The 15,373-nt window shown below is 51.1% G+C and overlaps 1 protein-coding gene across 1 annotated transcript in view; it reads right to left on the reverse strand.

The window, feature by feature from the left end:
- The window catches only part of LOC139232667 (trichohyalin-like), a 139,440-nt gene that overhangs the window by 53,374 nt on the left and 70,693 nt on the right, over nt 1-15,373 (reverse strand). The window contains exons 19-25 of the mRNA XM_070863132.1: nt 15,251-15,318; nt 13,991-14,114; nt 11,886-12,009; nt 7,401-7,528; nt 7,236-7,313; nt 4,208-4,267; nt 2,804-2,869 (exon numbers count right to left, since the gene is read on the reverse strand). Coding sequence (XP_070719233.1) covers nt 2,804-2,869; nt 4,208-4,267; nt 7,236-7,313; nt 7,401-7,528; nt 11,886-12,009; nt 13,991-14,114; nt 15,251-15,318 — 648 coding nt within the window. The remainder of the gene's footprint in view (nt 1-2,803; nt 2,870-4,207; nt 4,268-7,235; nt 7,314-7,400; nt 7,529-11,885; nt 12,010-13,990; nt 14,115-15,250; nt 15,319-15,373) is intronic.

Here is a 15,373-nt window from a genome sequence, read left to right on the forward strand (position 1 = left end):
TGCGCGCGCTGCTGCTGCAGCCGCTGTCTCTCGTTGCCGCCGTTGACGTCGGAGTCCTTTCGGTCCGGGAAGGCAACGGGCCGGTGCGTTCGGAGTCCTTTCGGTCCGGGAAGGCAACGGGCCGGTGCGTTCGGAGTCCTTTCGGCCAGGAAAGGCAGTGCACTCCGGAACCCCGGAGCTCGACAATCTCCTCCTCGAGGCCACCTGCATGCATACTGGTCATGTCCATATTTAACGGCCTTGTTACTGTTTGTAGCTGACTGCACAGTATTTATTCATTGAAGTTTTCACTTTATAATGTCAACTCGCTCTAACGGAGAAATCGTTTACCCGGTATATAGCCCAATCCCCGAGGGACCCGGATAATCCAGAGTTGCCTGCAAAATGCAAGTTGTCATTCCGGCACTTCCTTCGCCATGAGCTCCACCACTGAGAAGGGCAAGCGAGGCGACATCGTGGGAGTAATATCACAAGTTCCCTTCCAAACCACACACCGTCCTCACTTGGGCCTATCTCGCTGTTGCTTCATTGTTGCCAGGTCAACAACCTGAAACTTCCAACGTCACCGTGGGAGTCCCATCACCACACAGGCTGCAGCAGGTCAAGGGAGCTAAGTCATGCAATCAAGGAGACCTTGGCCTCCTCAGGAACAAAATGTGTGTGCCACCAACCACGCTGGTTATTGATAAAAATTCAGCTGGGAGACTTGAAAATAGTGCGCTACAATAACTGGCATTTCTTTTCTAAAAGCTAAATACACAGAGTAGGACGCATCATCTCCTCAAGGGGCAATTAGAGATGGGCAATAAATGCCGGCCTTGCCAGCGATGCCCACATCCCAGGAACGAATAAAAAAAAAACATACGCCCAGCCGTATGCGTAGCTGCACGTTTGCTGATAGCACGTTTGAGGTGTTTTCCCCACATTCTAACCTTTTCGGTCTCCAATTCTATCCCACTAGTTTTGTTTATTGTACTGTAATGCGTCGGACAATCTTTCCCTTTTACTTGTGGTATGTGGTGTCTCAGCAAATGGTCCCTTATCTCGGTATGAGCCATCTCTTGACGTGGGAGTTTATCATTCTCTGTCTACTGAGTTTTCAAACTGTCTTGGTTCATACGGAGACGAGATTCAATTACCCCTCCCCCCCCCCCCCCAACATTTGCACTCTGGCTAAAATGCTAAAGCAAAGCATGCTGGGATACTTTGGCCATTTAAACCACTTTAAAATATTCTACCGACCACTAACACTACTTTATCTGAAATGGCAACAGTCGCACAGTCACAAATTGGTAGATGGCAAATTTAAGTCAGGAGGTTCCTGCTCACAGAAAAAGGACTCTTTGCATCATCACCGTAGGTGGTCCCTCGAAACGAGGATAACTTGCTTCCACGCCAAAAAGGGATGAGTTTACAGGTGTTTCAATGATATTCCGGATCCCGAACTACATCCTGAAGGGTGGAAGATGCCTGTGCGTGGATTTTTTTTAAACGTGGGTTGGCCGTTGCACACCAGCCACCACACGGGCTTGACAGAGCTAGGTCTTGGTCCAGTGACAAGGGTTAACCAGGACGTATACTCACAGTGTCAGCTGTGGCTCAGTGGGTAGCACCCTCGCCTCTGAAGGCTGTGGGTTCGAGTCCCACTCCAGAGACTGGAGCACAACAATCTAGGTTGACACTCCCACAGGGAGCGCCGCACTGTTAAAAAGGTGGCTTCCTTCGGATGAGACGTTAAACCAAGGCCCCGTCTGCCCTCTCAGGCGGATGCAAAAGATCCCACGGCACTATTTCGAAGAAGAGCAGGTTAGTTATCCCCGGCGTGCCGGACAATATATATCCCTCAATCAACATAACAAAAACAGATTATCACAGTGCTGTTTGTGGGAGCTTGCTGTGCGCAAATTGGCTGCCACGTTTCCCACAGTAACAACACTTCCAAAAGTAGTTAATTGGCTGTAAAGTGCTTTGAGACGTCCAGTAGTCGTGAAAGGCTATATATAAATGCAAGTCTTTACATGCAGCACTTCCATATTATAATTTCGATGGAGTCCTTGATTACTAATACATTTGAAAATGGGTCCTTGAACCAAAACACTGAGATCATCAACATCGTAGGCAGTCCCTCGAGTCGAGGATGACTTGCTTCCACATCAAAAAGTTAACAGGTGTTTCTGTCATGTATTCAACCAGCATTGTAACCCATGTATAATCTGACCTAAGTTGTACACTGAGAACAATGACCACTAGGTGGTGAACTTGTGGGAGACACTCCTAACCTGGACCTTCAGATATAAAAGGGGAAGCTCCACCCACTTCCAGCACTTGAGTGCTATGAAATAAAGGACAGGTCACAGACTGACCTTCTCTCAAGCATGGGCCTCGTGTGCATTTATACTGTGTAGTAAGGACGTATTAGTTTCAATGAAGGACCTAATATTCCAGGTCCCGAACTACACATTGAAGGGTGGAAGATGCCTGTGCGTGGATTTTTTTAACGTGGGGTGGCCGTTGCACACCAGCCACCACACGGGGCTTGACAGAGCTGGGTCTTGGTCCAGTGGCAAGGGTTAACCAGGACGACTGGAGACCAGCTCTGCTGCACGGACCCAGTGCGCGCACATATCGCAGTGTGGGCTGGGCCCGTGCTGTCCCTGGGCCCACGCCTCACCTGGGCCCCCGAACTCGCGCCTCACCTGGGCCCCGATCAGTAGACAGTCTGGGATCCCAGTGCTTCTCAACTGCTCTGTGCGGCACCGAAGAGGTTGTGGAAAGTTACAACTGAAAGTGTTCCTTTACAAACCTTTTTTCGGATTTATTTTCTTCTTCTTTCGCGGTGAAGGTGCTTCCTCCTCCTCCGTTTTCTCAGCTTTTGAGGAATAAATATAAAATTAACGTAAACAGTACTCAGCAGGAGACCCCGACATGAGGAACGTGACTCTGGCGAGGCAAACCTTTGTCCCACCCTTCCCACATACAGACGTTTGCCAGAGGTGGGGAGGTCACTGGACAGTCATCAGGGGTAGGGACGCTGGCCAACTCACGAGCCCAGGGATACCGAGACCAACTGCAGTGCCCCCCCACCCAAATAACAACAACAACAATAACTTGTATTCACATAGCGCCTTTATCGTAGTAAAAGGTCCCCAAGGCGCTTCACACGACTATTTCAGACAAAAGATCTGACACCGAGCCGTCTAAGTAGAAATTAGGGCAGATGAACAAATGCTTGGTCAAAGATGTATGTTTTAAGGAACGTCTTGAAGGAGGAAAGAGGGGCAGAGAGGTTTAGGGAGGGAGTTCCAGAGCTTGGAGCCCAGGCAACAGAAGGCCCGGCCACCGATGGTGGGGCGATTATAATCAGGGATGCTCAAGAGGGCAGAATTCGAGGAGCGCAGATATCTCGGGGGGTTGTGGGGCTGGAGGAGATTACAGAGATAGGGAGGGGGCGAGGGCCATGGAGGGATTTGAAAATAAGGATGAGAATTTTGACAGCGAGGCATTGCTTAACCGGGAGCCAATGTAGATCAGAGGGCCCAGGGGCGATGGGCGAGCGGGACTTGATGGCAGTTAGGACACGGGGCAGCCGAGTTTTGGGTGACTTCAAGCTTGCAGAGGGTAGAATGTGAGCCCACTGCTCAAGCAACTCAGCATATGCTTGGGATTGGACTTGGTGTCAGGGGCACGACTGGGCCAATTAAGCTTAACACAAGAACATACGAAATAGGAGCAGGAGTAGGCCATTCAGCCCTTCGAGCCTGCTCCGCCATTCAATAAGATCACGGCTGATCTTCAACCTCAACTCCTCTTGCTCGTCCTATCCCTCGATGCTCTTAAGTGTCCAAAAATCTAATTGATCTGTGTATTGAATATACTCAACGATTCCGAATCCACAGCCCTCTGGGGCAGAGAATTCACCACCCTCTGAGCGGAGAAATTTCTCCTCATCTCAGTCCTAAATGGCCGACCCCTTATCCTGAGACTGTGTGACCCCTGGCTCTAGACTCCTCAGCCCGGGGGGGGGGGGGGGAAACATCCTCCCTGCATCTACCCTGTCAAGCCCCTCCATCTTTAAACCTTAAAACTGTAAAAAAGGAGAGCGAACTGTGCTATCGGCAGGAGAGGCAACATGAAGGGAATAATGGATTATGATGAAAAGCACGGGGAAAGCACAGAATCATTTAAGAACAGGTTTATGGGCACATACCTCGTTTTTTCAACTTTTTGTACTTTGGTTGGCACACAGCCACCCTCTTGCCTTTCACTGCTTTTGGGAGAAAAAAAATAACGTGGTGAGTGACAACAGGAACAATGCGAATGCACACGTAAAACGAAAAGACAGACTTGCATTTATATAGCGCCTCACACGACCTCAGGATGTCCCAAAGCGCTTCACAGCCAATGAGGAACTTTTGAACTGTTGTAACGCAGCAAACGCGGCAGCCAATTTGCGCACAGCAAGCTCCCACAAACAGCGATGTGATAATGACCCAGATAATCTGGTTTTGAGGTGTTGGTTCAGGGATAAATATTGGCCTCAGGACAGCAGGGATGACACTGCTGCTCTCCTTTAAAACAGTGGCCGTGGAATCTTTTACGTCCAGCCGGGAGGGCAGGCAGCTCCACAGGCAGCCTGGCAGCAGCTCCCTCTTGAATGCCAGGCCACTGGCCCAGCCGAAACCCTCCCTAGCGGACCCAAGTAAAAACTTTGCAAAGTTCACAGCGGCTGCTCCCCTTTAACCTCTTGCCTTTCACTGCTTTTGGGAAAGAAAGATAACGTGTTGATGACTGGTCAGGGCGGCCGACACGCAGCAAGGGTACTTCCACCCTGCAGCCGCACAGGATACTGGTCCGAGTTCTACCCAATCACATCTAGAAACATAGAAACTATGTGCAGGAGTAGGCCATTCGGCCCTTTGAGCCTGCACCACCATTCAATATGATCATGCCTGATCATGCAACTTCAGTACCCCATTCCTGCTTTCTCTCCATACCCCTTGATCCCTTTAGCCGTAAGGGCCACATCTAACTCCCTCTTGAATATATCCAATGAATTGGCCTCAACAACTTTCTGTGGTAGAGCATTCCACAGGTTCACAATTCTCTGAGTGAAGAAGTTTCTCCTCATCTCGGTCCTAAATGGCTTACCCCTTATCCTTAGACTCTGACCTCTGGTTCTGGACTTCCCCAACATCGGGAACATTCTTCCTGCATCTAACCTGTCCAATCCCATCAGAATTTTATATGTTTCTATCATATCCCCTCTCATTCTTCTGAATTCCAGTGAGTATAAGCCTAGTCGATTCAGTCTTTCTTTATATGTCAGTTCTGCCATCCCGGGAATCAGTCTGGTGAACCTTCGCTGTACTCCCTCAATAGCAAGAATGTCCTTCCTCAGATTAGGAGACCAAAACTGTACACAATATTCCAGGTGTGGTCTCACCAAGGCCCTGTACAGTTGCAGCAAGATCCACCTGCTCCTATACTCAAACCCTCTCGCTATAAAGGCCAACATGCCATTTGCCTTCTTCATCGCCTGCTGTACCTGCATGCCTACTTTCAATGACTGATGTACCATGACACCCAGGTCTCGTTGCACCTCCCCTTTTCCTAATCTGTCACCATTCAGATAATATTCTGTCTTCCTGTTTTTGCCACCGAAATGGATAACCTCACATTTATCCACATTATACTGCATCTGCCATGCATTTGCCCACTCACCTAACCTGTCCAAGTCACCCTGCAGTCTCTTAGCGTCCTCCTCACAGCTCACACCGCCACCCAGCTTAGTGTCATCTGCAAACTTGGAGATATTACTTTCAATAGAAGGTGCAAGAGTGCAGTCCAGAAGAGTCCAATCATACCTAAATCCAAATTGCACTAACCGCCCCCCCCCCCCACCACCCACAACCCCAACCCAATCCTGACGCTGTAGTCAGGATCTGCAATGTGCTGCCTGAGAGGGTGGTGCAGGCAGACTCAATCGCGGCTTTCAAAAGGGAATTGGATAAGTACCTGAAGAAAATAAATTTGCAGGGCTACGGGGAAAGGGCGGGGTGAGTGGGACTAGCTGAAGTGCTCCTGCAGAGAGCCGGCACGGGCTTGACAGGCCGAATGGCCTCCTTCTGTGCTGCAAATGGTATATTGGCCTTCACTACAAGAGGATTTGAGTACAGGAGCAAGGAGGTCTTACTACAGTTATACAGGGCCTTGGTGAGACCGCACCTGGAGTATTGTGTGCAATTTTGGTCTCCTTACCTAAGAAAAGATATACTTGCCATAGAGGGAGTGAAGTGAAGGTTCATCAGACTGATTCCTGGGATGGCAGGACTGTCATATGAGGAGAGATTGGGTCGAGCAGGCCTGTATTCACTAGGGTTTAGAAGAATCGAGGGGGTTTAGGGATCAAGGGGTATGGAGAGAAAGCAGGAATGTGGTACTGAAGTTGCATGATCAGCCATGATCATATTGAAGAGTGGTGCAGGCTCGAAGGGCCGAATGGCCTGCTCCTGCACCTATTTTCCATGTTTCTATGTTTCCAGTGTTTCGTTTAATGTTTGCTGTCACCGGACTTACCAAAATGAACAATAAAGAATAGAAAATTCTGTTAGAAACATTAAATTTTAAGTAAAATTCGAACTGTTTTTTTTAAGTTGCTGCTTGTCCTTTGAGACAGCGGTTCTTAAACTGGAAAAGTCACCAGTAACATTGACCCAACCTAATAACATTAATCAAACTACAGTAACATTAATGAAACACAAGTTATTTATCAGCACTTTTCAGATCCTCCTCCGTCTGAACGATGCCTTAAGATTTGGGACCCAACAGTTCGGCGCACCATACTGCCGCGCAACTTCCGGTCGTTGGCAGGAGTCCTGAACGCGACTGCTGCCAACGCCGCCTGTTCCGGTTCAAATTTGGGCCCCAACAGTTCGGCGCAGAATGCTGCCGCGCAGCTTCCGGTCGTGGCAGGAATCATGAACGCGACTGCTGCCAACGCCGTCTGTTATGAACGTTCCCGTTCAAATTTTGGACCCAACAGTTCGGAGCAGAATGCTGCCCCCCCCCCCCCGCGCAGCTTCCAGTTCGTTGGCAGGAGTCACTCCTTTAAAAGACCCAGGCCGCGCAGCTCACGGGGAGCATTGGCCCACAGTACACCATGCCCCACGCAGCCTCCAGCATCTTCCTGGGACTCCCCAACATCACTATAAAACATTCAAAAGGCAGTTACCTACATGTTCTCAGAATTATTCTCTGGGACGGTTTGTACTCCTGGTCGGGCTCCTTCAGCTTTCGTTTCTTGCCCTTGACAACTTCAAAAAAGAATTGTATTTAAAAAAAAAATAATAACTTCACCGCGTGCAGGTATCAAAAAATTAAATCAAGCCTTCACAACTTACTTGCCACAGGTCTGTGAATCTGGTGTGGTCTTCGCAATCGCAGGGCGTGGCCCAGCAACATCTGCCCGTTGAACTCAACTGCTCGATTTCGATGGCTTGCTGACAGAAAGGTTACTTGGCCGCGTTTTCTAAAGGGGTTGGGGTTGGGGAAGTGAGGAAAAACACAGAACATAAGGTAGGAAGGCGGAAGAGAATTTATTTGGGTTACCAGGATCAAGCTGGACAATGAACAACCAAACAAATATTGTAAATGTCCAGGGGGCGTAAAATGACAGATTTTGGCTGCACTAATATTTGCTGCCCCTGCCCCAGGGTGCTATTATTCGCTGGAATATCATCCCAATGTTATGAGCTTCGGCAGCACCTCCCAAACCCGTGACCTCTGCCGCCTAATTGCCGGAGAAACTGCTTCACTCAGAGAACTGTGAACCTGTGGAATTCTCTACCACAGAAAGTTGTTGAGGCCAGTTCGTAAGATATATTCAAAAGGGAGTTAGATGTGGCCCTTACGGCTAAAGGGATCAAGGGGTATGGAGAGAAAGCAGGAATGGGGTACTGAAGTTGCATGATCAGCCATGATCATATTGAATGGTGGTGCAGGCTCGAAAGGCCGAATGGCCTACTCCTGCACCTATTTTCTATGTTTCTATGCCTAGAAGGCCAAGGGCAGCAGACGCATTGGGAACACCACTACCCACACGTTCCCCTCCGAGTCACACACCACCCTGACTTGGAAATATAATTTGCCATTCCTTTGTCATCATTGGGTCAAAATCCTGGAACTCCCTCCCTAACAGCAGTGTGGGAGCACCTTCACCACACGGACTGCAGCGGTTCAAGGTGGTGACTCACCACCACCTTCTCAAGGGGCAATTAGGGATGGGCAATAAATGCTGGTCTTGCCAGCGATGCCCACATCGCATGAAAGGAGGGAAAAAAAGCTGCAATCCATAATTCACCCGAGACAGTAAGGACCAGCACACTATTTGACTGCAGGAAGTGTTAGCCTTGCCTCCGAGTCAGAAGGTTGTGGGTTCAAGTCCCACTCTGGGGACTTGAGTACATAAAACTAGGCTGACACTCCCAGTGCAGTGCTGAGGGAGAGCTGCACTGTCGGAGGTGCCGTCTTTCGGATGAGCCGTTAAACCGAGGCCCCGTCTGCTCTCTCGGGTGGACGTAAAAGATCCCACGGCATTACAACAGTGACAACACTTCAAAAGTACTTCATTAGTTGTGAAATGATTTGGGACTTCGGAAGGTCATGAAAGGCGCTATATAAATGCAAGTTCTTTCTTTCTTTCTCTGCCCTCTGCTGACGCGGACTATAACGCCCCAGATTTCCCCTCGGGCTTGTTCCGATGCACAAGTCGGACTTGCTCCTTCACTGCTCCTCTCACTTTCAGATGGCCTTTGTGTCGTATTGCCATTGCAGTTCTATTCGGGTCCAGGGAGACCTGAATGACAAGTGTAAATTTATGAAGGTACAACTCAAAGAGACCTTCAAACGACTGGCCTGATTGGCCCCCGGCTGCAAAGATTTCCAAGTACGACTTGGCACTCGGTCAAAATGAATGGTGCCATTAGCAAGAGCTGACGGGTCATCAGAAGCTTCAACCAAGACAAGTTCGACCGATGATGCTTCAGCAGGAAGTTTTATTTTGGGGCACAAGTTAAGAGCCAGAAAAGAGCCATCATCCTCACTCACCCAATCTCATTATACAATGGGCAACACATTGCATGTTCACTCACAACCAGCACTTGCAATCTGCAAGTACATAAGAACAAAAGAAATAGGAGCAGGAGGAGGCCATAAGGCCCCTCGAGCCTACTCCGCCATTTAATACGATCATGGCTGATCCGATCATGGACTCAGCTCCACTTCCCCGCCCGCTCCCCATAACCCCTTATCGTTCAAGAAACTGTCTATCTCTGTCTTAAATTTATTCAATGTCCTGGCTTCCACAGCTCTCTGAATCCACAGATTTACAACCCTCAGAGAAGAAATTTCTCCTTATCTCATTTAAATGGGCAGCTCCTTATTCTAAGATCGTGCCCTCTAGTTCTAGTCTTCCCCCATCAGTGGAAACATCCTCTCTGCATCCACCTTGTCAAGCCCCCTCATAATCTTATACGTCGCGATAAGATCACCTCTCATTCTTCTGAATTCCAATGAGTAGAGGCCCAACCTACTCAACCTTTCCTCGTAAGTCAACCCCCTCATCCCCGGAATCAACCGAGTGAACCTTCTCTGAACTGCCTCCGAAACAAGTATATCCATTCGTAAATATGGAAACCAAAACTGCACGCGGTATTCCAGGTGTGGCCTCACCAATACCCTGTGCAGCTGTAGCAAGACTTCCCTGCTTTTATACCCCATCCCCTTTGCAATATAGGATAACAGTCAAGGTACCGTTCTGCCATTGTCCCACGAGCAAGGCGGTGTGCTCGGTAATGGTTATAAATTATGTCAACATTCCCGTCCTTGTTTTCAAATCCCTCCAGAGTCTCGGCCCCCTCCCGGTCTCTGTAACTTACTCCAGCCCTACAAACCCTCCGAGATCTCTGCGCTCCTCCAATTCTGGCCTCTTGAGCACCGCCGATTTTATTCGCTCTACCATTGGCGGCCGTGCCTTCTGTTGCCTGGACCCTAAGCTTGGGAATTTCCTCCCTAAACCTCCCCACCTCTCGCTCCTCCTTTAAGACCTACCGACCTCGTTGACTGAGCTTTTGGTCACCTGCCCCAACATCTCTTTATGTGGCTCGGTGTCAACTGTTGCTCGAGAACGTTCCTGCGAAGCGCCGCGGGACGTCTCATGAGGGTAAAGGCACTCTATAAATGCAGCAACTCAGCGGTTAAGAACTCAAATCCCACCTCGGCAAATTGTGAAACTCAGCTGGATTGTCGTTAAAAAGTTCAACTGGTTCAGAAATAACCTTCGGGGAAGGAAACCCGAGACGCCTACTTACTTTGGCTATCAAAGGGCAGAGGGAACATGCAAAAAAAAAAAAAATAAGTGGAAACAGAACACGCCAGCAGACCATCATCATCAGAGGCAGTCCCTCGAAATCGAGGAAGACTTGCTTCCACTCTAAAAGTAAGTTCTCAGATGACTGAACAGTCCAATACGGGAATTACAGTCTCTGTCACAGGGTGGGGCTAGTGTTTGGGGGGAGCGGGGTGATGAGAGCATCCGGGAGGGAGGGGGGGGGGGGGGTGGTGGTCAGAGGGCGGAGCGAGTGTCTTGGGGGGGGGGGGGGGGGAGGGGGCGGGTGAGTGCCCGGAGGGGGAGGGGGTGTGTGACTGTTTGGGGGAAAGCGAGTGCAGGGGGGGGGGGGGGGGGGGGAGGGGGATAGGAGAGTGGAGAGTATCGGGGGCTGGGGGGGGAGGGTGTCCGGAGGGGATAGGAGAGTGAAGAGTATCGGGGGGGGGGGGGGGGGGAATGTGGGGCTTCAGGGACAAGGTGAGTGCCGGGGGGGAGGGGATAGGAGGAGGAATGTATCTGGGGGAAAGGGGGGGGCATCTGAGTGTCTGGAGGGAGGGGGGGGGCGGCGGGATGTGTGCGTGCCGGTGGGGTTGGGGGGGAGGAGGGAAGGATGAGGAAAGTGTCCGGGGGGGGGGTGAGGGGGCAGGATGTGTGTCGGGGGGGGGGGGTGAGGGGGCAGGATGTGTGTCGGGGGGGGGGGGGGGGGGGGTGAGGGGGCAGGATGTGTGTCGGGGTGGGGGGGGTGAGGGGGCAGGATGTGTGTCCGGTGGGGGGGGGGGTTTGGGGAGCTGCCGAGAGCTGCCTGTCACTAAAAATATAGAGACTGTGATTTGATGACCCTTATGGCTAAAGGGATCAAGGGGTATGGAGAGAAAGCATGAAAGGGGCACTGAGGTGAATGATCTGCCATGATCTCATTGAATGGTGGTGCAGGCTCGAAGGGCCGAATGGCCTACTCCTGCCTGTGGCCTATTTTCTATGTTTCTATGTCACAGGTGGGACAGACAGTGGTTGAGGGAAGGGGAGGGTGGGACTGGTTTGCCGCACGCTCCTTCCGCTGCTTGCGCTTGCTTTCTGCACGCTCTCGGCGACGAGACTCGAGGTGCTCAGCGCCCTCCCGGATGCACTTGCTCCACTTAGGGCGGACTGGTCTTTGGCCCAGGGACTCCCAGGTGTCGGTGGGGATGTTGCATTTTTATCAAGGGAGGCTTTGAGGGTGGTCCTTGTAACGTTTCCTCTGCCCACCTGGGGCTCGCTTGCCGCGTAGGAGTTCCGAGCAGAGCGCTTGCTTTGGGGGTTAAGTGTCGGGGCATGCAGACAATGTGGCCCGCCGAATGGCGATCGTGAGCATCACCAATGCTCTCTTTGAGCTGCTGTGTGGTGCACAGTGCTCTGGAGGACCCGCGCATCTGGCTCACCGGCTTTTAGGTGGAAAAGTCGCGGGTGCGTGGAACGTTCAGTGGGCAAAACAAATGAGAGTGAACACTGTGCGTCGCTGTACCTGGATCTCCTGATGCTGATGGAAGTGACCGACAGCTTTCTCTTCATGAAGAAGTCGATAACAGCAATCTGCAGGGCGCCAAAGGACCTCGAAGAATTCAGGTTACTCACAATCAGTTGTAATGCTGTTTTGAAGGAGAGGGAGAGAGAAATAAATTAACCACGCACAATTGACACATCTGTTCTGTGAGCACAAACGCTTTCGTCCTGGTCTTCTTTCCAGGCCGACTTGGAAAACCTACCACCCACCATCTCAAATCTAGGCGGCCATTGTGGACCATCGCCAAAGCCCTTCAGCAATCTCCCCTCAGCCTTGATGACCGAAGGCGAAATGCTTGGAAGGACTACGACGCACGGAATGGATTCCTCATAGAGGACCCCACAGTGCAACCTGAAGGATCAAACCTTCCTCGCAAACAGTGGGCAACCATCAACCACCTCAGAACCGGTCATGGTTGACACCCGCCCTCCTGTATGGCTCAGTGACGTGGACCATGTACAGTAGGCACCCCAAGTCGCTGGAGAAATACCACCAACGCGGTCTCCGCAAGATCCTGCAAATCTCCCGGGAGGACAGACGCACCGACGCTAGCGTCCTCGTTCAGGCCAGCATCGAAGCACTGGCCGCACTCAACCAGCTCCGTTGGGCGGGCCACATCGTCCACATGCCCGACACGGGACTCCCAAAGGGACTGCTTCCTCGGAACTCCCACACGGCAAGCGAGGCCCAGGTGGGCAGAGGAAACGTTTCAAGGACATGCTCCAAAGCCTCCTTGATAAAGTGCAACATCCCCACCGACACCTGGGAGTCCCTGGGCCAAAGAGCGTCCAAAGTGAAAGAAGAGCATCCGGGAGGGCGCTGAGCACCTCGAGTCTCGTCGCCGAGAGCATGCAGAAAGCAAGCGCAGGCAGCGGAAGGAGCGTGCGGCAAACCAGTCCCACCCACCCTTTCCTTCAACCACTGTCTGTCCCACCTGTGACAGGGACTGTAATTCCCGTATTGGACTGTACAGCCATCTGAGAACTCGCTTTCAGAGTGGAAGCAAGTCTTCCTCGATTCCGAGGGACTGCCTATGATGGTGATGGTCGATGCTGCCACCTTCTCCGTAGATGGAAGATTAAAGCATCCCCCATCATGCGACGGGGGAGCTTCCAATCAGATCCTGGGGCACATCATTAAGCATTGCCCTCAGAGGGAATTTGCAGGCAGCCTACAAGATATCCACGCTGTTACACCAGAAGCTTTGCTTTGTTACTACCATACGAAACAGGAAGACGATTCTCTGTAAACTACAAATCAGATCGCTTCCGCTGCCCTCCCAGGAGAAACCGCACGTTCAAACAGGTTTTCATTGAGTATCCCGAATTCACGTACAATTGATAGATGTCTCTGGGCAGGTCAGTAGAACCATCAGCTTTTAAAGCAATTAAAAAAAAAGCTATTCTAGTTTTTTAAAAATAATTCATTCACAGGATGTGGCCATTGGTGGCAAGGCCAGTATTTATCGCCCGTTCCTAATTGCCCTTGAGACGAGTTGCCTTCTTGACAACTGAGTGGCTTCCTAGATTCGTTTCAGAGGGAAGCTAAGAGTCATCCACGTTGCTGTGGGTCTGGAGTCACATATCGGCCAGACCGGGTAAGGGCGGCAGATTTCCTTCCCGAAAAGGACACGAGTGAACCAGATGGGGTTTTTAACGGAAATCCGGGTAGTTTCATGGTCACCGTTGCTGAAAGTGGCCTTTTAATTCCAGATTAATTTCATGAATTGAATTTAAATTCCGCCAGCTGCCGTGGTGGGATTTGAACTCTTGTCTCTGGCTCATTAGTCCAGGCCCCTGGATTACTGGTCCGGTAACATCACCACTCTGTTACCGTTCCTGGTTGTGGGGGGGCGAGGGAAGAAAAAGCAACATCAATTCTTGGCACTTCCCAGGATCCCCGTGCCCTTTCTCTGAAAGGCAGTGTTATCTTTGCAGACTGCAATTCTTACAAGTGCATGGAGAAAATGGAGACGCGCGGCTGGAAATACGACGCCCGCCCCCATCGGCCGAGGACCCTCGAGGTTTGAGGAAGCTGTCTTGAACGTGTTGTTTTCACTCAGTTACCTGACTTGGCCGTCTCTTTGATCTCCTCCGTAACCTCCTCTGATTCCTGACCCAGTATCGCAGCATCCACGTCAGCCTGGTCATTTACTGCTCTGATTCTCTCGGCAGCTTCTTTTGCTCGTGCCTTGAAAGTTAAGATCAGCGTGAAAACGAACGTCGCCTCGTGAAATAGTCTCGAGGTGTTTGATACTGTTTCTGGAACAAGGTACGAGGCTATCCACACACACACACACACACACACACACACACACACACACAGTGCAAAAGGGAGAGAGAATGGGGGAGAGGGAGGAGGGGGAGAGGGAGAGAGGGTGGAGGCGGAGGGGAGACAGAGAGGGAGGAGGAGAGACGGAGATGGGGAGAGGCACGAGGAGCATCGGAGGAGAGAGGGAGGAGGGAAGAACAAGGAAGGAGAGCGAGTTAGGAGGGGCGAGGTGGAGAAGGAGGAGGGGAGAGGGAGGAGGGGAGAGGGAGGAGGGGAGAGGGAGGAGGGGAGAGGGAGGAGGGGAGAGAGAGGAGGGGAGAGAGAGGAGGGGAGAGAGAGGAGGGGAGAGGGAGGAGGGGAGAGAGAGGAGGGCAGAGGGAGGAGGGGAGAGGGAGGAGTGGAGAGAGAGGAGGGGAGAGGGAGGAGGGGAGAGAGAGGAGGGGAGAGGGGAAAACGCTGGTTCGGCCGCAACTGGAGTATTGTGTCCAATTCTGGGCACCACACTTTAGGAAGGATGTGAAGGCCTTAGAGAGGGTGCAGAAAACATTGACGAGGATGGTTCCAGGGACGTGGATAGACTGGTGAAGCTGGGGTTGTTCTCCTTGGAGCAGAGAAGGTTGAGAGGAGATTTGATCGAGGTGTTCAAAATTATGAGGGGTCTGGGCAGAGTAGATCGAGAGAAACTGTTCCCATTGGTGGAAGGGTCGGGAACCAGAGGGACACAGATTTAAGGCGATTGGCAGAAGAACCAAAGGCAACACGAGGATAAACCTTTTTAGGCAGCGAGTGGTTAGGATCTGGAATGCGCTGCCTGAGAGGGCGGTGGAGGCAGACTCAATCGCGGCTTTCAAAAGGGAGTTGGGATAAGTACCTGAAAGAGAAAAATTTGGATAGCTACCAGGAAAGTGCCGGCGGATGGGATGAGCTGAGGTGCTCTTACAGCGAGCCGGCATGGGCTCGACAGGCCGAATGTCCTCCTTCCGTGCTGTAACCGTTCTGTGCTTGTACCGTCATTTTCTATGAAAAAACTCACGAACACAATATATGCCTTTTACCTTCTTCGTTGCCTGTTTTTGCTTCTTCATCCTTTCATTTGTCCTTTCTCCAACCATTCTCAGAGGAGCTGCATTGAAAAATATGAGAAAACTAAAATCAACTGAGCAAACGTCAACAGCATG

This window comes from Pristiophorus japonicus, chromosome 20, assembly GCF_044704955.1.
Source record: "Pristiophorus japonicus isolate sPriJap1 chromosome 20, sPriJap1.hap1, whole genome shotgun sequence".
In the NCBI taxonomy this organism is placed as follows: domain Eukaryota; kingdom Metazoa; phylum Chordata; class Chondrichthyes; family Pristiophoridae; genus Pristiophorus; species Pristiophorus japonicus.